Source organism: Oryctolagus cuniculus, chromosome 4 (assembly GCF_964237555.1).
Source record: "Oryctolagus cuniculus chromosome 4, mOryCun1.1, whole genome shotgun sequence".
NCBI classification, from domain to species: Eukaryota; Metazoa; Chordata; class Mammalia; order Lagomorpha; family Leporidae; genus Oryctolagus; species Oryctolagus cuniculus.
The window spans coordinates 554038-576339 of record NC_091435.1 but is presented as its reverse complement, the minus strand read 5'-3'; the positions used below and the strand labels follow the sequence as shown (position 1 = coordinate 576339).

Below are 22302 nucleotides of genomic sequence, written 5' to 3'. Positions count from 1 at the left end.
CTCAGGAAAAATTGAGCCACTGGAGGTCAGTGAGGGTCATGACCCCTGCCTGGACCCAGCTCCCCAACCTGACCTTCAGACTGATCACCTCTTGGAAAGGAGGGAGCAGGCCAAGGAGACAGCCCCTGCAGCAGGGAATCCACTGTGTCTGACCCATGGCCAGCATCGGAGATGCAAGAATGTCTCCTGCCCTCTCATCTCTCATGAGAAGGGCGCCCTGGTTGTGAACTTGTATCCTGGTTTGGCCATGGCCTTGACATGTTCCCCAAGAACAAGGTGGCAGCAAACAGCAGGTCTGTGGTGAGCAGTCTGCTCTGTGCCTCATGGCCGCTTTGGGGGTACTCCTGTCACCACCACTGTGCTGTATCACTGTGTAGAGGCATGGCATGGAGCTCTCACTGCCACACCCCAGTCCCTAGCAGCATTACCTGCTGCAAGTGTGGGACGCTTAAGCCATTGCACACTATCAGTGCCAGGCATCCGCATTCGCTGATGACGATGTAGGGGGCCACTCCTCTGAGTGAGGTAGTGATAAAACAACCCCTAACAGACTCTTCCTCATCCTAAAGCCAATGATACTGTGACCATTTCTCATATCAAGTGGTTCCTGCTGGGGGTGTGCCCTGTTTTAGCCTGGACTTCCTCTCTGGCTCTCAGGAGCACCCTCGGGTCTGTGACACATCTCGTCCTATTGCCCGTGCCTAACCTGCTCCAGCTGGCCAAGAGTGTCCTTCAGCTAATGTCTAATACAGCAAAGATCACTGGATGTAACCCTAACAGAAGCTCTGGATCCACAGTCCTTTGTGATAGAAGGGTCCTAAGACCTTCTGGTTGTATCTGACACGCCTCTGTCCACATCCTGGCACACTCCCAAGCTTCAAAGCAGAGTTCCAGGGGGACTCGGGGCTCAGAACCCAAAGGCTTCTGGGAGTCTGCGGCACTCCACCCTGGGTGTGTCCCAGACCCTCTGCTGGACTTCAGCCCTGGGGTATGCACAGCTCCTTGCCTCTGCCTCTGTCCCCTACCTGTTTCCTCAATTGTCCTCTTGATTTGGTATTTTTTTTATTGGAAGATACCCTGAAAGCAAGTGTGCTGACCTAAGTGAGAAGAGGCTGCCCCACAGTCAGGTCAGCAGCTGCATCACCTGTCCCTGGCATGGGGCTGTGACAAGGCTGTTCCATGGCAGCCACTCTGCCCCAGGTGGGGGGCACGTCCTCTACTATCCTGCTCCAGCAGGCAGCAGGCTCCTGGGCCCTTCACTCTTCTGTGTGTTTTCCAGATTCAGTTCCTCCAGGGCCACAGGGAGCCAGAGTCTTGGTGAGCATCTCATTAACGCAGCATCAGGGGCCATATGCAGGCTCAGCCCATGTTGTATGGGTCATCTTCAGTGTCTCAGTGGACGCATCACATCACCAGGTATACAGCTATACACAGTGCACCCCAAGGCCCAGCAAGAGGAGCCCCTACCCATCACACCTGCAGGCAGTGGGGTGCAGCCATGAGAAGCCCTGTGTCCAACCACCAGGCTGCAGATATTCAGCCACCAGAGAGCCTGCCCAGGCAGCTGCACGCTCAGCAGAGCCTGCTCAGACTCTTCAGCCGCCAATGGTAGACAGTGGGGATGGAGTATAGGAGGTGGGTTCACCCTCTGTCCTCTTCAGGTATGACCCCACCCCCACCGCAGGTCAGCCCTGTGACAGTATCATCCTAGTTCTCACAGAACCTCCACATCTTAGAACCTGGAATGATACACATCTCCTTCACCCCAAACCTGGTGAGGCCAGACCAGCCAAAGGCAAGTTTTGTCAAATTACTTCTCCCCGTGTTGATAAATGAACCAAAAAGAATCCATGTCAGAAAAAGTCGCATGAGATTTCAGCTTCCTGTTACTTCAGACCCTGGAAGGCAGCAGGTGATGGCTCAAGCAGTTTGGTTCCTGCCACTGATGCGGGAGACCCAGACTGAGTTCCCAGCTGCTGACTCCAGACCAGTCTCAGCCCCAGATGTCGCAGGAATCTGGGGTATGAACCAGCATGTGGGAGATCGTCCTGTCTGTCTCTCTCCCTTCCTGTCTACTGCCTTTCAAATATTTTTTTAAAAAAGCATGAAATAGGTCAGGCTTTTTTGAATTTTTAGATTTATTTAAAAGAGTGACAGAGAGGAAGAAACAGAGATGTTCAGAGGCTTTTAATTAGTGCTTTTAACGAGCACAGAATCTCAGAAATCACATTAAAAATAAGCCAAAGGCCACTGGGAGAGGCAGAGGTCACTGCCTGTAGTTCCACTGAGGCTGCACAGCACTCAGTCCTGTCTGTCCATGTGGGATCTCCTGGCTCTGGGCACTGGGAAGCTCGCCTGAGCGCCCACAGGCAACTAAGTAGCAGCCTCTTGGACACCATCCTGTCTTCTCCCTGGGAGGTTCCCAGGATACAAAGAGGGACAGGTTCCTGCTTGTGAGGGGCTCAGGGAGTGAAATCGATTACCCTAAAAGGAAGCCAAGAATGAAAATGTAAACTTAACACTTAAAGATAATGTTTAAAGAAATGCAACACTAAAAACAAAGGAAATATAATTCTACCAATAACAAATAGGGAGGAGCGAAGGGAGTATCACAGGCCCGTGGAGCGAGTGGACCAGAGAAGCCCCTTCTCAGCTCTGGCAGGAACTGCTTCTCTGTAGCTTGCACTCCACTTCCAGGAGAAAGCTCCCCCTGCCGGCATGTGGGTCCACACCATGTGCATAGTGTACTCTGTCCACACACACACACACACACACAGAGTTCCAGTGATGTGCAGATCAATGACAGGCAGTGAATGAGTAGGGGTGCAGTGAGATTACACAGAGCTGGAAAAGTCCCATTAACCACATGTGCTTGGGTTTAACATTCTATATTGGTCTGAGAGGCAGGCAGCATAACAGCTAGGATCTGGGGACCCGATACAAATCTCCGTGTAGGTACAGGGAGCCAGCTACGTGAGCCGTCATCTGCCGCCCCCAGGATGCGCATTAGTAGGAAATTGGAGTCAGGAGCCAAAGTCAAGCATTAGATCCAGGCACTCTGATGTGGGAGGTGGGAGCAGTTAGAGTTTGGGGAACTCTATTCAGATCTAATTGTTGTACTCTTTTCCTAAGATCGATTTAGTTATATGAAAGGCAGAGAGACAGAGACAGAGGTTTTTCATCTGGTTCACACTCTGAATGGTCACAAAAGCCAGGGCTGGGCCAGGCTGAAGCCAGGAGCTCCATACAGGTCTATCTGGGAGTCTTGACCAGCATCTTAGCCACTAGGCTGAATGCCCACCTCTGTGTTTGTGTTTTTTAAAGATTTATTTATTTTTTTGTAAGTCAGAGTTACACAGAGAGAGGAGAGGCAGAGAGAGGTCTTCCATCCACTGGTTCACTCCCCAAGTGACCACAACAGCCGGAGCTGGGTGGATCCGAAGCCAAGAGCCAGGAGCTTCTTCAGGGTCTCCCACGTGGGTGCAGGGGCCCAAGGACTTGGGCCATCTTCTACTGCTCTCCCAGGCCATAGCAAAGAGCTGGATCAGAAGTGGAGCAGCCGGGTCTTGGACTGGCACCCACATGGGATGCCGGAGCTTCAGGCCAGGGCATTAACCCACTGTGCCATAGCGCCGGCCCTTGTGTTTGTGTTTTAAGCTATTATTTATTTTTTAAGTATTATTTTTTAAAAGGATTTATTTATTTTATTTGAAATGCAGAGTTACAGAGAAGCAGAGGCAGAGAGAGTTCTTCCATTCGCTGGTCCACTCCCCAGATGGCAACAACAGCCGGAGCTATGCCGATCCAAAGCCAAGAGCCAGGAGCTTCTGGGTCTCCCACGTGGGTGCAGGAGCCCAAGGACTTGGGCTGTCTTCCACTGCTTTCCCAGGACATAGCAGAGAGCCAGATCAGAAGTAGAACATCCAGGACTCGAGCCGGCACCCATGTGGGATGCTAGCACTGCAGGCAGCGGCTTTACCTGCTACGCCACAGCCCTGGCCCCTAAGCTAATTATTATTACAAGAATCAAAAGTTTTTGAAAGTCTTAAAGGGAGAGAAGTTAAAGTAGGCTAAGGTTACTTTACTGAAGAGAGAAAAGGTTACTTGTAGAAATGGTACAGTGTGAGAACACGACCTTGAGGTCTGCAGCAGGCCTCCACGTTCAAGCACAGCGCACACACTAGGGTTTGCCACCCAGAAGCCTTGACCTGTTCCTTGTAGGCCGGGTGCACAGAAGGCTGCACTGTAAGGGTCTGCATCACAGCTAACTGTGTGATGTCCATGCGATGAAAAACTGCCAAGGCCTTCCTCAAAACACATTGCCTCCACTAAGGGTACGTGACTGTATACGTTGTGTCCTCAGAGTCACATTGTACACATGTTCTTTGGTTTTTCTCACTTCAACACGAGGAGCCCATTCCATGCGTATGGTGAGCGAGTGTTCCCAGTGATCCCGTATGACTTTGCTCAGGGTGTCCCAAGGGAACATCCACAGCTGCTACCTTTGCTGCGAGCCTTCCAATCCAGGAGTTCTTCAACTCATTCCTAATGAAGCCCTTGTACTTGGCAGAGCTGCCAGTCCTGTGATGTGCTTTAGGCTGGCTTCCTGACCATGCCCGTGGAGGGCAGCAAAGGTGGAAGACCCTGCTGCTCACCAGTACCAGTGAGACACACCTGGAGGAAAGGCAAGGGTGCCTGGGCCTGTCCTGGCCTGGGTTGCAGACCCCACCCTGTAAGGAGTCAGCACCCTGGTTGGGGTACTCCCTGGCCTACTAGGACTGCGCACTGCCAGGGCCAGTTCTGCTGGACTGGACAAGAGACCCAAGTTGCAGCAAACTTTCCTAGAGGTTGGTATGGCCTCTACCTGGCTTGGCGACCTGCTCCTTTGTGGGAGATACAAGGTCTTTCCAGGCTCTTTTGACCCTTTGGCCACAGTCTTCAGGCCTGATGAGGGCAGGTGTCTGCTGGTTCCTTAAAGAAGTGAGGGGGACCCAGTCCCTGAGGTCCTCCTGCCTTGCCTGCCCCAGGAAACTGGCCTCCCCCACCAGACTTACGTGCTAAGGGTGCGCAGGGCCAGTGGTGTGGTGCATGGTGGGTGGCAAGCCAGCTGTGGGTGGGACAGTGGTGGCCGTGATCACTGGGGGCCACGTGGCATAGCTGACGGGAGCGATGGGGCTGGGGCCGCCCTGCAGCAGGGCTGTGGATGAGTAGTGGTGGTGGTGATGATGCACTGGGGGCGGCTTCGGCCTCTCAGCCCGGACAGCTGCGTTCGCCCACTGCAGTCAAACACAGAACACACACCTGGCTTACGCCCTTGGCCACCACCATCTGGCCCACCAAAGGGACCCACTCCACGTGCCTCTGTTTGACTGGTGGTCTGAGCATGAAGAGCAGGTGAAAATGAGGGGCCAGACCCTATGCAGAGTTCAGGCCCCAACTGTACAACCCATTTTTGGGGTGGGGCTAGGGACTGCGCCGTAGATCCAGAGCCAGAAATGAATGCCCTTTCAGAACCACAGAGAAGCAGAAATTTCTAGATCGGAAACCACGCCAGGCCCTCTGGTTTCCCTGTGGTCTCCTGGGGCAGCCTACCTGGGGTGCCGGGGGCAGGGCTCTGAGCAGCATGCCCTGCAGCAGGACCTGGTGCATCTGTGCACTCTGCATCAGCATCACCTCCACCATGTCTGAAAGGAGACAGCGCTGCCAACAGGCTTGTCTAGAGACAGAGCTCGCTGTCCACGCTGGTTAAAACAAATTCAGTACCCACCACGTGTGACACGCGTGCCTGTATGCCCCCTGGGGAGTGTGTACAAGATGTGGAGCTGCAAGGTCAGGGTGGCCTCCCCACCACTCCTTCTCCCAGTGATTCTTCAGTTGTCCCCTGGGACTGCATGGTGATCCCCCAAACATCTTCATGTCCTGATCCCCTAATCGCTGTGTGACCCCATTTGGAAAAAAGGTCTTTGCAAAGTTACTTAAGATCAGAAGATGAGAAGTCATCCTGGTTTTTCCAGCAGAGCCCTAAGTCCAGTGTTAAGTGCCTTTGTTTTTAAGATTTATGGAGTCAGTGCTGTGGTGTAGGTTAAGCCTCTGCCTGAAGCTCCAGCATCCCTGTGGGCTCCAATTCATGTCCCGGCTGCTCTTTTTCCCATCCAGCTCTCTACTAATGGCTTGGGAAAGCACATGCCCACACCTGGATGCTGGGCACCTGCCTCCAGAGCCAGGAGGGGAAATATTCCTGCTGTTTGAAACCATTCAGTTGGCTGGTTACCACAGCTACAGGAAACTACATACTCACCAACCCAGTACTACAAAACATTGTAACTTTGGACAGTGTGAAAGGCATAGATTGGCTCTTTTCACAGCAACCTGAGCCTTGAAATCACTGAGCCTTGGGGCTCTGTCAGCCTCAGTAAAGGAGAGCCAACCTCCCAGAGCCACTGTCCCAGCCAGATGCATGCAAGCCCAGCCCAGCTGGCACTACAGGCTTTCGACCGGCAGCAGGAACTGCGCTGCCTGAGCTCAGGGTCAGAAGACCAAGGAACAGACAGCACAGGGCAGGTGGGTCTCTGGCAACACAGCTGTGTTCAGTCTGACGGCCTCACCCCACCCATTCATTATCCACCCTGTAGCAAAGACTGTTGCCGTGCTGGGAAAGCAGGAGCACTTAGCATCTAGTTCATATCCAACAAAACAAAACAGCATTGGCCCCATCATAGCACACACAAGAAATCTACTCCAGAGGCTGACGCTGTAGCACAGTGGGTTAAAGCCCTGGCCATATGGCTGCTCCACTTTCTATTCAGCTATCTGTTATGGCCTGGGAAAGCAGTAGAAGATGGCCCAAGTCCTTGGTCCCCTGCATCCACGTGAGAGACCCGGAAGAAGCTCCTGGCTGCTGGCTTCGGATGGGCACAGCTCCGGACGTTGCGGCCATCTGGGGAGTGAACCAGTGGATGGAAGACCTCTCTCTCTCTCTCTGCCTCTCCTCCTCTGTGTAACTCTGACTTTCAAATAAATAAATAAATCTTAAAAAAAAAAAAAGAAAAGAAAAGAAAAGAAATCTACTCCAGGGGCCGGCTTTGTGATGACATAGCAGGTTGGGCCACTGCCTGGGACACCTGCATCCCGTGTGGTCAGCGGTCTGAGTCCTGGCTGCTCCACTTTCAATCCAGCTCCCTGCTAATGTGCCTGGGAAGGTGGCAGAGGATGACCCAAGTGGTTGGGTCCCTGCCACCCATGTAGGAGACCTGGATGGAGTTCCAGGCTCCTGGCTTTGAACTGGCCCATTCCCAGCCGTTGCAGCCACTGGGGTGTGAACTACCATGTGGAAGAGGTCTCTCCTCTCTCTCTAACTCTACCTTTCAAATAAAGAATAATCTTTTTTTGGGGAAAAAGAATCTAATCCAGATGGATCATAAGCCCAAGTGTGACAGGTAGGCAAAGCTGTAGAAGAAAATGCAGACCCTTCCTTATGAACTGAGTGGGAGAAGAGTGGTTTTTTGTTTTGTTTTGTTTTGACAGGCAGAGTGGACAGTGAGAGAGAGAGGTCTTCCTTTTGCCGTTGGTTCACCCTCCAATGGCCACCGTGGCCAGTGCGCTGCAGCCGGCGCACCAGGCTGATCTGATGGCAGGAGCCAGGTGCTTCTCCTGGTTTCCCATGGGGTGCAGGGCCCAAGTACTTGGGCCATCCTCCATTGCACTCCCTGGCCACAGCAGAGAGCTGGCCTGGAAGAGGGGCAACCGGGACAGAATCCGGCGCCCCGACCGGGACTAGAACCTGGTGTGCCGGCGCCACAAGGCAGAAGATTAGCCTAGTGAGCCGCGGCGCTGGCCGGGAGAAGAGTTCTTAAACAGGATATAAAAGGTACTAACTATGACAGAGAAAGCCTATACTAGGCTTAATTAAAATAAGAACATCTGTTCATCCAAAGACAGCATGAAGACAGTGAACCAGCAACCACTAAAAAAGAGCATGATGCTTGCAATAGTAGTATGAAAAAAAAAATCTCATTGCATAAAATGTACAGGGTTGCTAAGAAGCCCCAAGACAGGCAGACAGCCTGAAAGAAAAATGGGCAAAATAGTTCAATGGACACTTCACAAAAACAGACGTTCAAGTGGTGATAAATGCATGAAAAGTGATACCATAATGAACTTCCATGACATGCCCATGAGGCAGATAAAAATGAAAAAATCCTGAGTATCGATGTTGATAAGCTGCTGTGGGCAACTTAAATTCTCACTCCCTCCTGTGAAGTAAATGCTTCTGACCATTTTCAACCTGGATAGGAACTGGTGCCCAACTCATGTGGATGTTTAAACCCCAAAGTCACAGGCTGAGTGACTGGGGGATCCAACTAGGGTGTCTGAGGGTGTGGCCTTAGGAAAGTGGTTAGACTGGATTCTGTTGTTAGGGTGAAGTCATGGGCTTTACAAAAGAGGCCGTATACACAAGGAGCAAGCCTGGCCCCTCCCCCCTCCTCAGCCTAGCTGTCAGCTACCATACAGTCCTTCACCTCCCTCCTCGAACGCCAGACTAAGGGGGCCACCCATCTTGGACTGAGAACCTCTCAAAGAGTGAAATAAGCCTTTCTCCCTAGGTAGTCCCTTTCAGGTATCTGTTAGGGTGATGAAACGCTGACTAATACAGCCATGTATTTGTGCATCCAACAACAGTGATGAGTCTTAGTTTTGTTCAGTGAAAGAAGTCATGTGAGAAGAAGTGCATACTGTGTAATTCCATGTTTATGACAATCTGGGAAATAGCACCTAATACATGGTGATAGAAAGTTGTTCAACAGTTGCTTGGGGGACAGGAAGGAAGGATTAAATGGCAGATGAGAGGGGCTGGCATTGTAGTATAGCAGGTGAAGCTGGAGGCTGGGACACGCGCATCCCATGTAGGTGCCAGTCTGTGTCCCAGCTGCTCCACTTCCAATCCAGCTCCCTGCTAACTCCTGGGAAAGGCAGGAGAAGATGGCCCAAGTACGTAGGCCCCTGCCACCCACATGGGAGACCCAGATGGAGTTCCAGACTCATCTGGGCCCGGCCCTGGCCATTGCAGCCAAATCAGAAGTGAACCAGCAGATGGAGGATCTCTCTCTCTCTCTCTCTGTCTCTCCCTCATGCTCTCCAACTCTACCTCTCAAATAAATAAATAAATAAATATTTAAAAAGAAAAGAAGGGGATGAGGAAAATCTTTGTGGCGAGGGATACCCTCACTATCTTCACTGCTGTGATGGTTCCACAGATAGAAGCATATATGAACACTTACCAAATTGTACCTCTGAATGTTTGTGACATACAGGTGACTCGTTCTAATTCACATCCCAGTAAAGCCACTTTGAAAATCAGGTATTTAAAAGTGATTTTAAAAGCAGCAGTTTTTTCCTAAGGCCACACCCTCAGACACCCTAGTTGGATCCCCCAGTCACTCAGCCTGTGACTTTGGGGTTTAAACATCCACATGAGTTGGGCACCAGTTCCTATCCAGGTTGAAAATGGTCAGAAGCATTTACTTCACAGGAGGGAGTGAGAATTTAAGTTGCCCACAGCAGCTTATCAACATCGATACTCAGGATTTTTTCATTTTTATCTGCCTCATGGGCATGTCATGGAAGTTCATTATGGTATCACTTTTCATGCATTTATCACCACTTGAACGTCTGTTTTTGTGAAGTGTCCATTGAACTATTTTGCCCATTTTTCTTTCACGTCTTTTGTATAGCTAACAACTGTGATAGGATTGCAGCCCAATTCCTTCAACTGCTAATCCAGGCCTCTTCCTTACGCCTCATGTTTTCTTCCCTCAGAGATTTCCTTCACATAAGGATTTCTCTTTTTTTTCTTTTAATTTGTTTTGTTTATTTGAAAGGAAGAGTTAGAGAGAGATTTCATCTGCTGGTTCACTCCCCAAGTGGCTACAAAAACTAGAGCTGGGCCGGACTGAAGCCAGGAGCCAGGAGCTTCATCCAAGTCTTGCTGCTTCTCAGGCACATTAGCAGGAGCTGGATCGGAAGCAGAGCAGCTTGGATTCGAAGTGGTGCCCACATGGGATGCTGGCATCACAGGTGGTGGCTTTACCTGCTATGCCACAATGCTAGCCTCATGTAGGATTTCTTAAAGTTAAGATTCTTTTTATGTTGAGTAGCCAAAAGCTGACCCTAGATGACCATCCTGCTTATGAAAATATTTTCTCTTTCAATTGTGAATTTCATAAACCCATAATAACATTAATATGGAACACTTACCTTCCTTAATACTTCCTGACCTTTGAGTGGGGAAGACCTGGGGTGGAGGGATCTGTGTGATGAGTGGCTGCTGAGGTAGCTGCTGAATGATGGTGGCAGGAGGCTGGGGAGCCTAGGAACAGCCAGGTGATTAGCTACCTGAGTGTATCTTTGGAGTTCATCCACAGTATCTACCCATCCATCTGCTTATCTACTCAACCAGCCACTTACTCACCAATCTATCTACCCACCAACCGACCATCCACCCTTCCATTCACCATTTACCAATCTATCCATCCATCCATCTGCCCACTCATCCAGTCATCTCTCCATGTATCCAATCACCCATACACCTATCTATCCATTCACTTATCAATCCATTCATGTATCACAAAGAACTTTACATGATTAATCCTAATGGTTGAAAAGAGAGATAATTGGATCTGGTCAGTTATGACATGGTGTTTGTTAAAGATTTATTTATAAGTCATAATTACAGAGTGAGAGGGAGACACACACACACACACACACACACACACACACAGTTATCTTCCATTAGCTGGTTCACTCCCCAAATGGCTACAACATCTGGGGCTGGGCTAGGCTGAAGCCAGAAGCCAGGAGCCTCCTTCAGATGGCCCAGGCACTTGGGCCATCCTCTTTTTCTTTCCCAGGCACATTAGCAGGGAGCTGGATGGGAAGCAGAGCAGCCAGGACTCCAACCAGTGCCCATATGGGATCCCAGCGCTGCAGATAGCAACTTAACCCACCATAGCACAGTGCCAGCCCCCATGATGTTTTTAATATTTCTCACATTTCCTAGGCTGGGCAAGCTAATGCCTGATTTCATTAATTCTGCTTTAGTAGAAGCATCCAACACTTGGCATGTTAGCCATTCAGTAGGGATGCAGTGGTAGCTCACTGTGGTTTTAACTTGTATTTCCCCAATGACAATGGTGTTAGGAGCCCAGTGCACCTGACCCGTGCAGAATACTGAGTCACTTGATCTGTCTACCCTAGCACCAACACCACCATGGTTAACTATGGTGGCTCTGTCTTATGCTGTAGTGCACATATGGGACTTCTCATGAAAATAATGTCTGATTTTTCTCCTATGTGAAAATAAATGTACAACATTTTTGAGCATGCACCAGAATTCCCTCTGTTTTAGTCTTCTGATTTGTGACGTCCTGCATGACTTTGTCCCTTCTTCCTCAGCTCACAGAAAGGATGATACCGACCAGGGGCTGACAAGCTTTCCTGTGAAGAGCCAGACAGCATTGTTTGGGTTTTGTTAGCCACATGGTCTCCTGCTGAACTCTGCTTTATAGTGGAAAGCAGCCATAGACTGTTTGCAAACAAATGAGCCTGGTCCAGTGACATTTTAATTATTAATACTGAAGTTTTCACTTCATGTACGCTCCATGTGTTATAAAGTATCATTCTTCTGTTGTTTTTCCCTAAATATTTTACCATGTAAAATCATTCTTAGGGGGGCTGGTGTTGCAAGTGTCCCACATGGGTGCTGATTCAAGTCACAGTTGCTCCACTTCCAATCCAGCTCTCTGCTATGGCCTGGGAAAGCAGTGGAAGATGGCCCAAGTGCTTGGGCCCTGTACCCATGTGAGGGATCTGGAAGAAGCTCCTGGCTTCGATTTGGCTTGACCCTGGCTGTTACAGCCACCTAGGGAGTGAACCAGCAGATTAAAGGGCTCTCTCTCATACTCTCTGTCTCTCCCTCTCACTCTTTAACTCTGCCTTTCAAATAAAATAAAATCTTGGCCGGTGCCACGGCTCACTAGGCTAATCCTCTGCCTTGCAGCGCCGGCACACCGGGTTCTAGTCCCGGTCGGGGTGCCGGATTCTGTCCCGGTTGCCCCTCTTCCAGGCCAGCTCTCTGCTGTGGCCAGGGAGTGCAGTGGAGGATGGCCCAAGTGCTTGGGCCCTGCACCCCATGGGAGACCAGGAGAAGCACCTGGCTCCTGCCATCGGATCAGCGCGGTGTGCCGGCCACAGCGCGCCAGCCGCGGCGGCCATTGGAGGGTGAACCAACGGCAAAGGAAGACCTTTCTCTCTGTCTCTCTCTCTCACTGTCCACTCTGCCTGTCAAAAAAAAAAATAATAATAACAAAATAAAATAAAATCTTACAAAAAAATTCTTAGCTCACAAGTTACGCAGGAACAAGAGGCAGGCCAGCTCTGGCCCAAGGCTGTAATTTTCCAACCCCTGATGTCGACCGGGGGGTGGAGGGCACCCTTAGAGCAGCTGTGCCTGGCCTGGCCGCAGGACCCTCTCCCTCTGCTGGGAGATTCACTTCAATGGCCCAAGGCTCCTGATCCTGCTGTTGGTATCATTGGACTAAGACTGAAACCCATAGGCAGGACTGGGCAGTGATGAATGTGTAGTCAGTGCAGACCTGTGTGGGGACCTCCCACACCTACAGACCCCACTGTTCCCACCATCCTGGAAGGAGGATCCAGGTGCTGAAAGATAGCGGAGCACAGGAGGAGGATATTGAAACCCAGTCGCAACCATCGGCAAAGGGGGCTCTCGGCTCCATTCGCACAAATCCCTCCCTCCGGTCACTCCCAAAGGACAGGTGCATGCCAGGTTCAGTCTCAGCCAACCTGTGTAGCGCCTTCTCCCTCTCCTTAGCCCTGCCCTCCTGTTCACCTCCTCTTCTGCACCTCAGTCACACTGAATTCACACAGGGGCCTCAATGTGCCAGGCCTGGCTTCTGCCACTCTTCTGGGTGTCCATTATTGGACACATTCCCTTTTGTTTAAGAAAGAATGGTTTTCTGTTGCGTGCAACCCAGAATGCCAACAAATAGGTGAGACTCACAAAACTAGAACACTTTTTCACCCTGTATATTCTGTCCTGGAAATTAGGGTCTTTGGCAGTTTTGGTCATTATGAAGTTCTGAGGAGGAGCTGACCCCTTCCCCAGAGCCGAGGCCTCTTGTTGCTAAGCTCCCCTAATAAGTGCACCAGGTAGGACTTGGGGAGGGGGCATGCCGGAACGGCAGAGTGGGGAGCTTGCCTCTCCTCTCTCATGAGGGCTGAGGCCACCTCCCTCCTTACCTGTCCTCAGGGTACCCGCCAAGTCTGATAAAGTGCCTGAACGCGGGAAAGCCTCCTGCTGTTGGTTCTTAGCAGCCTGTGCTGTGTCCGAGACATGGGTGCTAAGCTTCTGTAGGCATGGTCCACTCCCCACTTTTCTGTACAACCTTAGTCCCCCTCACCCCTCATGAAGATATTGCTTTCCCCTCACCCCTTACCGAGTGCAGGATGACGCGCGGTGGCTCTGGGGCTGCTGGAGGCAGGGAGGGGGTGGGGTGGACACCCGCTGGGGGCACCTCTGGAGGTGGAGCTGATCCACAGGTTGCTCTTTTTGGGCTGCTCCAGGCATGGGTCCGAGAGAGGTCATCCAGCAGCTGCTGTTCCTGCAAGGCCAGGGCAGAGCCTGCTGCGTGCAGGAAAGAATGCAATAGTAGCAGGGGAATCCCAGCCTGGGCTCTGACCTGCCGGACTGCAGGCACAGATGCGGCTTCCTGGGGGGACGGCCGAAGGGCTGTCACTGGTACTGGTTTTCTCAGCCCCCACCCGGGGCTCACAGGCCCTCTGGTCCTCATGGAGCCCCCTCTGGAACTGGAGAAAGGCTGGAAAAGCTAAGCCTTGGGGGCACTTCGTGTGGTGCACATGTAAAAGTACAGTTTCTAGGCCAGCGCTTGGCATAGTGTGTTAAGCCCCAGCCTTCAGCGCCAGAATCTCATATGGGTGCCAATTCGAGTCCCTGCTGCTGTACTTCCATCCAGCCACCTGCTGATACACCTTGGAAAGCAGCAGGGGATGGCCCAAGTTCTTGGGTCCCTGCACTCACATGAGAGACCAGGAAGAAGCTCCTGGCTCCTGGTCTCAGCCTGGCCCAGACCTGGCCATTAAAGCCATTTGATAAGTCAACCAGCAGACTTGTCTTTCCCCCTCTCTCTCTTTCTGTAACTCGGCCTTTCAAAAACAAATAAAATAAATCTTAAAAAAAATGAAAAAGAATATGGTTTCTTTTACAATTTGCTAAAAATTTGGACAACTTTCAGGCTATTTCTTTTCCCAGCCAAAATAATTCTCTCTTCCCAACCTGTTCATACATGCACTTCACTGCAAAGTTCTTCCTCCCTCCCTAGCACTGGTTTAATGGAACATGCATTAGGCCAAGTGCACCCTCAGGAGCTCATTCCTTCTTGTTTGGATGAGACTCTAGGCATTCTAGAATTCCACTTCCTGCTGATATCGAGCCCTTTCTCAATATTCCCTCTTTGATATGTGCAATCATATCAAAGATGATTTCTGAGCTTTCTGAGCTCACAATGCCCACGTTTGTGTCCAGGGCTGCGTGTTACATTCTCTCTGTGTGTGGCTGAGGGGTGAAGTCTCTTAGTGGTTACAATAAGCAGGAACCTGTCATCGCAAATACCAGAGAAGCAGCCCCAAGAGTCCAAATGGGTGCCCTGTGCATTTGGCTCAAGCATGGTGCCCAGGCTCACTTGCGAGTGCGCAGGCCTACCCAGAGTCGCTGCAGAAGGTCCCTCCTTCTCCGCAGAGCGCTCTGCAGGGCAGTGTCCAGCCCGTCGTCCTTGCCTGGAAGGAAGCACATGCTTGTGGCTGAGGATGTGTCAAGGCTGCTGGCCTATACACTCGGTGCGTCCCACAGACCCGACCAGAATGCCCCAACCTCACCCGCACCCTTGGGCACCTGGGAGTGACCTGAGACCCTCCTGGATAAACACCTGTCCCAGAGAAGGAAGGCCTAGTGCCTGGGACTTGTGAGGGCAAGGGACGGCAGTGAGGAGGGAGGAAAGCAGGGACTTGGCTCTGAGCTCGCGGTCACACTGCAGATTCCCCCTTGGGCTCAGTGCTGCAGTGCTCCTGCACGCCATAGACAGAAAGTCCCTTAGGTGCCAAGAGGCAGGAGGGCCCTACAGGGTCAGTGGGAATCAGCGATGGGCTGTCCGAAGGCTGGCCCACCCTTCCAGTGTCGGGTGAGTTCTGCACTCAGGAGAAGGCTCTGGCAGGGGTCTGGTCAGTCCAGGTCAGGGCTCAGGCCTCTTTCTTTCCCCAAGGCACTGTGGCCCTGCCTGCTGCCCAGCATCTCATTGCAGCTGTCTGCTGTGGACGCCTGAGCAGCCGCATCGGGGGTTCCCCCAGGAATCGACTTCCATGTCAGCATTACTGCTCTCACAGCCTTTGTGGTTGAGTGGCCTGGTTTGGGATTTCCTTTCTGAATTTGGAAGCCTGGTTGCATCCAGCTGGCCTCAGGAGCTACCCGGAGCCCCCACAGCCCATGGGTGCCCCTGTGGGCCTCCTTAGCTCCTCATCCAGAATGAGGACAAGATGAGCCCTCCCCCCCACCTCGGGGCCCTGGAAGCAGCAACCTGAGGGGGTGGTATTTAACTTCCCTGTGCCTCCATCTTCTCATCTGCAATATGAGAATGATGACTGAGTCTTTCTCTCGGGCTGGTAAGGTATGTAGGGGTGACTTTTATCCCTGAATGTAAAAGATTCACATCAAGGATGGTCTTGCTGGTAACAGTAGGAGGGTGATTCCCACAGCCTCGCTCCCTTCCTCCCCTGAGACAGCTGCTCATGGCCTACCTGGCACAAGGTGGGAGTCCTCACAGTCCCCTTCCATCTCCTCTCGTTCTTGCTCCAGCTTCTATGAAGTACAGAGACGGCGAAGGGAAAGTTGGCGCTAGGCAAAGTCATGGTGAGTAGGGCCTGCCTGCCTACTCCTCCCAGCTGCTACCCATGAGCTCTGAGTGTCCAGGGCTCCAATAGAGAGGTGCTCTGATAGGGAAAGGAATGCATTCGGCATCACGCACGTGCTCCATCTTAAGACCCAAGGACAGATGCTTTGGACGGCTCCTGTGGAGGAGGTCGCTGCCCAGGAGAGACTGTCCCAGTGAGGCCACCAGGCTTCCCAGCCAGTGGCCACCCTGATCACCCCACCTAAGCCTTGGGTTGAGCAGCTCCAAATTGTGTCTGCCCTATGACAACTACTGCTTGTTTCTTTTGCAGCAGCCTGTGGGCCACCTGCACTCCAGGTTGGAGGGCTGGCAAGAGGCAGGGGCAGAAAGGAACAACACGGGCAGTGGATGCAGAGCCAGCTACAGCCACTGAGAGCGGCTATGGACCCTGTGCTCAGTGACTTGTGAGGACAGACCCATCACGGTCTACCTAGACCCTCAGAGAAGGCTAAGAGGACAGGTCACGACGGCTCAGCCCTCAGGGCCCTGTGTCCTGCACCAACCAGGCTGTCCCTTAAACAGTGAGCCTGGGAGATCTGGAGGGGAGCTCTGTGGGGCCTGGCCAGGGCTGCCTGCCTGCTTCTTGTCTGTGGGAACTGCTGGAAGGACCTTATTGGTTCTGTACAGATATAAAGAAGAAACCAAAAGTCACATTTCTTCATGACAAAAGCTAAAAACCATAGAAACTGCTTTAGAAGCAGGAACTTACAGGCAGTTGCCAAAGGCAGGGCATATGGCTTACTATCTTAGGTTTCCTCTCACGAGCTGTTAAAAGCAGTAGTGTTGGGCTGGTGCTGTGGCACAGCAGGTAAAGCCACTATTTGTGGCACCGGCATCCCTTACAGATGCCAGTTCAAGTCCTGGCTGCTCCACTTCTGATCCAGCTTGCTGCTGTTGTGCCTAGTAAAGCAGCGGAAGATGGCCCAAATGCTTGGGCCCCTACACGCAGTTGAGAGACCTCAAAGAAGCTCCTGGCTTCTGGCTTTGGAGTAACGATTTGGGGAGTAAACCGGTGGATGGAAGATTTCCCCCCGCCCCTGCCCGGTATCTCTGCCTTTTGGATAAAGAAAGAAAAAAAAGTAGGGGGCCGGCGCCGGGGCTCACTAGGCTAATCCTCTGCCTTGCGGCACCAGCACACTGGGTTCTAGTCCCGGTCGGGGCGCCGGATTCTGTCCCGGTTGCCCCTCTTCCAGGCCAGCTCTCTGCTGTGGCCTGGGAGTGCAGTGGAGGATGGCCCAGGTGCTTGGGCCCTGCACCCCATGGGAGACCAGGAGAAGCACCTGGCTCCTGCCTTCGGATCAGCGTGGTGCGCCGGCTGCAGCGCGCTGGCCGCGGCGGCCATTGGAGGGTGAACCAACGGCAGAGGAAGATCTTTCTCTCTGTCTCTCTCTCTCACTGTCCACTCTGCCTGTCAAAAAAAGAAAAAGAAAAAAAGAAAAAAAAAAGTAGGAGTGTTATTGGCTGTCTTACCTGTCCCAAGAGTTTCAGTGTCAGCCGGGTCATTTGGTCTGCCATTGATTGGTCTGCCATTGAGGTGTCAGGAACTGTGTGAGATGGCAGGAGAGGCAGTGGTGGGTGCTTTCTCCCTGGCTCTCAGTTATCTGCAGGGGAGAACTGCTCAGCAGTGCCAAACTTTGTGGAGAATACCCCACCGTGGGCTCTGCTTACTGCCTGGAGACCGTCTTAATCCACAAGAGAAGCCGCCAGCAGGATGACCACATTGCTCCCTGGACTGTGGAATGTGTGCAGCCAACCTGGGTGCTGCCCGTTGCTAGGCCAGTGGGGGTCTGGGTTGCCAGGTTTCCAGAGAGAGCCTGTTCCCAAGCAGGGCTCGCCTATAAACAATGCTGTCAGGTGTGGCTAGGCAGGGCTCAATGGGAAGGTAAAAGGGGCAGCAGGAGGGGCTAGAGCTGTCAGAATTCTGTGGGGCGGGGGCGGTGGGCAGTGGCTCAGGACAGAGCTCAGAAAAATGTATCAATGGGGAGAGGGGAGGCATCCCTTCCCTACCAGACGTGCTGCCCTGGCCTGCTACTCCCCTCCCCCATTACTGTCTCTAGAACCAGCAGTGCCCCGTGCCTGTGCTAGGACTTTCACCACTGCTAAGACTCCCAGGGCAAGAAAGGAGCCCAGCTCCGACACCTGGAAGGAGAGGGCCACCGCCTTGAAGATTTCAAGAAATTGTGGGCTGCAGAAGGGGCAGGGTAGTGGAAGGGCCCATGAGTTGTAGAGGGGCTTGGGGTTGGGTGGGGCATGTGCTAGGACCCACTCCATCGTGTCCAGCCCAGAGGACTAAGTAGTGGAAGAAGTGCAGATGGGAAGTCAGATGGTGTCACCCTGGGATGTACCCGGGGGACTGAGGCTTGCTGGGGACGGTTGCTAGTACCTTCCTCAGTGCAGCTGACCCATAAACCTACATCCAGTTGCCAAAGTGTCCATGACTATCTGTGAAATTGCCACCATTTTTCAGACCTTTTCTGGTTGTTTGGATGCTGAGACTTTGGGCTGGACACAAGGTGCCAAGTTCTCCGCTATCAAGCCCCCAGGGCTAGCTGGGGTGAACAATTTCATCTTCAGAGCCCAGCTCAACTGCTGGTTGGGGGCCACGTCCAACATACCTGTACATGGAGGGTGAGTCATGGCACTGAATCAACTATGGCACTGCTGGGTATGGGCCTTGCACCTACCTCCCCACATGTGTGACATGGTACATATTCCTGGCTTTCCTACAGTGACACTCAAGTAGGTCAGGGTGTGCACAAAACTGGCTAATTTAGTTAAGCAGCTCAAGATTGCTAATGGGTACTCCCCAGTGGTATGGGTAACAAGTTTCAGTGGGCATGGGTTTGTTAAGTTTCAAAATATGCTTTTTTCCTGGAGTTTCAGATTGACAGAAAAAATGAGACAGTACAGTCCCACATATGACTTCCTTGATAATAATCACCTCACATGAGTTAGGGTCATTTTGTCAATATCAAGAAACCAATACTGAGACATTACTCACTCAAGTTTACATTTTCCTTAATTTTCACCTATTGTCCCTAATGTGCGTGGTGTTTCATCCAGGACACATGACACTGATCTGCATATCTCTTAGACTGCTCTTGGTTGTGACAGTTTCTTAGACTTTCCTTATTTTTGATGCTTTTGGCAGTGTTGAGGAACACTGGCTCAGGCGTTTTGTAGAACATTCCTTAGCTGGGATCCATGGTTTCCCCCTGGTTAGCTCAGGTTGAAGGCTGTTGGAAGGTCTGCCGCACATATCACAGTGACTCTCCCCTTGGTCACCTGGTGAAGTGTGTGGATCAATTTTTTTTACTGGATAGTGACTCTGCCTTTTATTGTTTTTTGGAGGAAGTTGTTATGCATAGCCACATTTAAGGAATTGGGGAATTACGTTATGCCTTTTTGAGAGTATCTACATAATTTATTTTGAAAAAATTTTAGTTAAAAATAGACTGAAGTGAGACTCATATCCAACATGTGCAGAACCTCTCTGAAATGTCTATAGAAATGACTCTGGGGTTCTGAGGGATTCTGTTGGGGCAAATTGGGCACATGAGCCCCTTTCCCCAAGTTTTTTTTTTTTTTTTAAGATTAATTTATTTGAAAGGCAGAGTTTATAGACACAGGGAGAGACCTTCCATCCTCTGGTTCACTTCCAAAATGGCCACAGTTGGGCCAGTCCAAAGCCAGGAGCCAGGAGCTTCTTCCAGGTCTCCCACATGGATGCAAAGGCCCAACAACTTGGGCCATCTTGCTTTATCAGGCACATCAGCAGGGAGCTGGATTGAAGTGGTGCCCATATGGGATGCTGGCCTCATCCCATGGTGGTGGCTTTACCTGCTATGCCACAGCACCAGCTCCTCTCTCGAGGTTTGAATACATTTTTTTTTTTTTTTTTTTGACAGGCAGGAGTGGACAGTGAGAGAGAGATACAGAGAGAAAGGTCTTCCTTTGCCATTGGTTCACCCCTAACCCTCCAATGGCCGCCGCGGCCGGCGCGCTGCAACCAGCGCACCGCGCCGATCCAACGGCAGGAGCCAGGTGCTTCTCCTGGTCTCCCATGGGGTGCAGGGCCCAAGCACTTGGGCCATCCTCCACTGCACTCCCTGGCCACAGCAGAGAGCTGGCCTGGAAGAGGGGCAACCGGGACAGAATCCGGCGCCCCGACCGGGACTAGAACCCGGTGTGCTGGCGCCGCAAGGCGGAGGATTAGCCTAGTGAGCCGCGGCGCCATCCCTGCTCACCCTGGCCAAAGCAGCATGTGTCGCTCAAACTACCCAATTCAGGAGACTACTCTCCACACAAAGGGCTCTAATGACTGAGCAGTTAACTCTCCCCAGGGCTTCATCAGGGAATCTGTTAAGCTGTGGTTGTTTAGAATCACAAGCTGTATCCTGGGTTTGCTTTCCTTTTACTTTAGTAGCAAATGAGATGCTATTGATAAGAGAAAAGGCTAAAGGCAGCTGAGAATGTTAAATCCATCTAGATACACAGGTTCATTGCTGTCTGAGCATGGCTGCTTCCGGCTGGGGCCCACACCCCAGACATACATCTATCCAGGCAGTTACACTGACAATAACATGAGGTGCAGGGAGAGAATGCCTTGGATTAATGTAAGTCAGTTTATTTTCTTCCAGTGAGCTTGAGGACACTAAAAACACTGTTTATGAAACTGTGGGCCAAGAATAAAAACCTTACATATCTTTCACATCTGGACTTACACGCTCAAGTCTGAATCTGAGGAACAAATAATGATCACGTCAGACTCGATTCCCACACAGACCATGAGTTCATAGCAAGATACACTTTCTGGCCGGCGCCGCGGCTCACTAGGCTAATCCTCTGCCTAGCGGCGCTGGCACACCAGGTTCTAGTCCCGGTTGGGGCGCCGGATTCTGTCCCGGTTGCCCCTCTTCCAGGCCAGCTCTCTGCTGTGGCCAGGGAGTGCAGTGGAGGATGGCCCAGGTGCTTGGGCCCTGCACCCCATGGGAGACCAGGAAAAGCACCTGGCTCCTGCCATCGGATCAGCGTGGTGCGCCGGCCGCGGTGGCCATTGGAGGGTGAACCAACGGCAAAGGAAGACCTTTCTCTCTGTCTCTCTCTCTCACTGTCCACTCTGCCTGTCAAAAAAAAAAAAAAAAAAAGATACACTTTCTTCAAAGAAGAATTGAGAGCAGTTTTTTGGGTTCATAGATTGAGTGGGAAATACAGCATATATATTTTTCATGAATAAAACACACTTTAAAAAAAAAAGATTTATTTGAAAGGCAGAGTTACAGAGAGGCAGAGAGAGAGGTCTTCCATCCGCTGGTTCACTCCCCAGATGGCCACTAAGGCTTGAGCTGGGCTGATCCAAAGCCAGGAGCCAGGAGCTTCCTCCGGGTCTCCCACGTGGGTGCAGGGGCCCAAGGACTAGGGCCAGGCCACAGCAGACAGCGGGATCAGAGGTGGAGCAGCCGGGACTCGAACCGGCGTCCATATAGGATGACAGCACTGCAAACAGAGCTTCACTCGCTTAGCCACAGCGCCGGCCCGAAAAATATTTTTTGAAACTAAAATATATTTGGAACAATTCACAGAAACATTTCAGTTTTAATCCATTTCTACTTAAGAGACTTTTTCATCAAATGAGGCCTCTGTTGATCCAATTTCGTACCATGTAAAACTGCATCCTCAGGGCTGGCGCTATGGCGCAGTGGGTTAAGCCGCTGTCTACACTGCCAGCATCCCGTATCGCTCCCAGTTCGAGTCCCGGCCGCTCTGTTTCTGGTCATCCTCTCGCTGCCTGGCTTTCTCCGGGGAAGGGGCCCCTGTGACCCTCGAGGGGCAGCCCGCAGGTGGACAGCGGGGGAGGGCGTGGGAGCACCCCTAACCCCTCCCAGCGGCGGGCGCCTTCGGGGTCTGCCTCAGCTTCCAGAGGAGCTCCGACAACTGAGGAACGCTCTCCACACAAAGGTCTGGCCTGTGGGACCGACCCGGACCAGCGACGGCTCCAAGAGGCTCTGCCCGCCCGTGGCAGGCAGTCCGACTTCCTGCAGCCTCGACCCCTCAGACGGTCCGCACGCGACCCAGCCTGGATCCGCTGCCAGGGCCAGCCTCACCTCAGAGCGGAGAAATCGGCCACCCGGAAGCGACCGCACGGCGCGTCAGGCCCGCAGCCGGGGAGCGCCGCACCTCACACACCCGCAGCGGCACAAACCCGCCCATTTTAAACCTAACCAACAGCTGAGCGGTCCTCTCAGAAGGGGCAGGCACGTCAGCG

The 22302-nt window shown here is 52.0% G+C and overlaps 1 protein-coding gene across 9 annotated transcripts; it reads right to left on the bottom strand.

Annotated features, from left to right (window-relative positions):
• Window positions 1-2168: 2168 nt before the first annotated feature.
• Window positions 2169-22250, bottom strand: C4H21orf58 (chromosome 4 C21orf58 homolog). 9 transcript variants are annotated; one of them, XM_051859528.2, is made up of 9 exons: window positions 22142-22244; window positions 17508-17638; window positions 15886-15946; window positions 14798-14871; window positions 13515-13679; window positions 10255-10366; window positions 5593-5684; window positions 5055-5276; window positions 2169-2484 (listed from the first exon to the last, which is right to left on the bottom strand). In XM_051859528.2, exons 2-8 carry the CDS (start codon window positions 17565-17567, stop codon window positions 5058-5060), a joined length of 783 nt encoding a protein of 260 aa, XP_051715488.1. In that variant the 5' UTR covers window positions 17568-17638; window positions 22142-22244; the 3' UTR covers window positions 2169-2484; window positions 5055-5057. The 9 variants fall into 9 exon arrangements, with proteins under 9 accessions (XP_051715488.1, XP_051715487.1, XP_008265466.1 ...); XM_051859527.2 differs by having other exon boundaries at window positions 17508-17581; XM_051859529.2 differs by lacking the exon at window positions 2169-2484 and adding an exon at window positions 3309-3877 and having other exon boundaries at window positions 17508-17581.
• Between the last annotated feature and the right edge of the window lie 52 nt (window positions 22251-22302).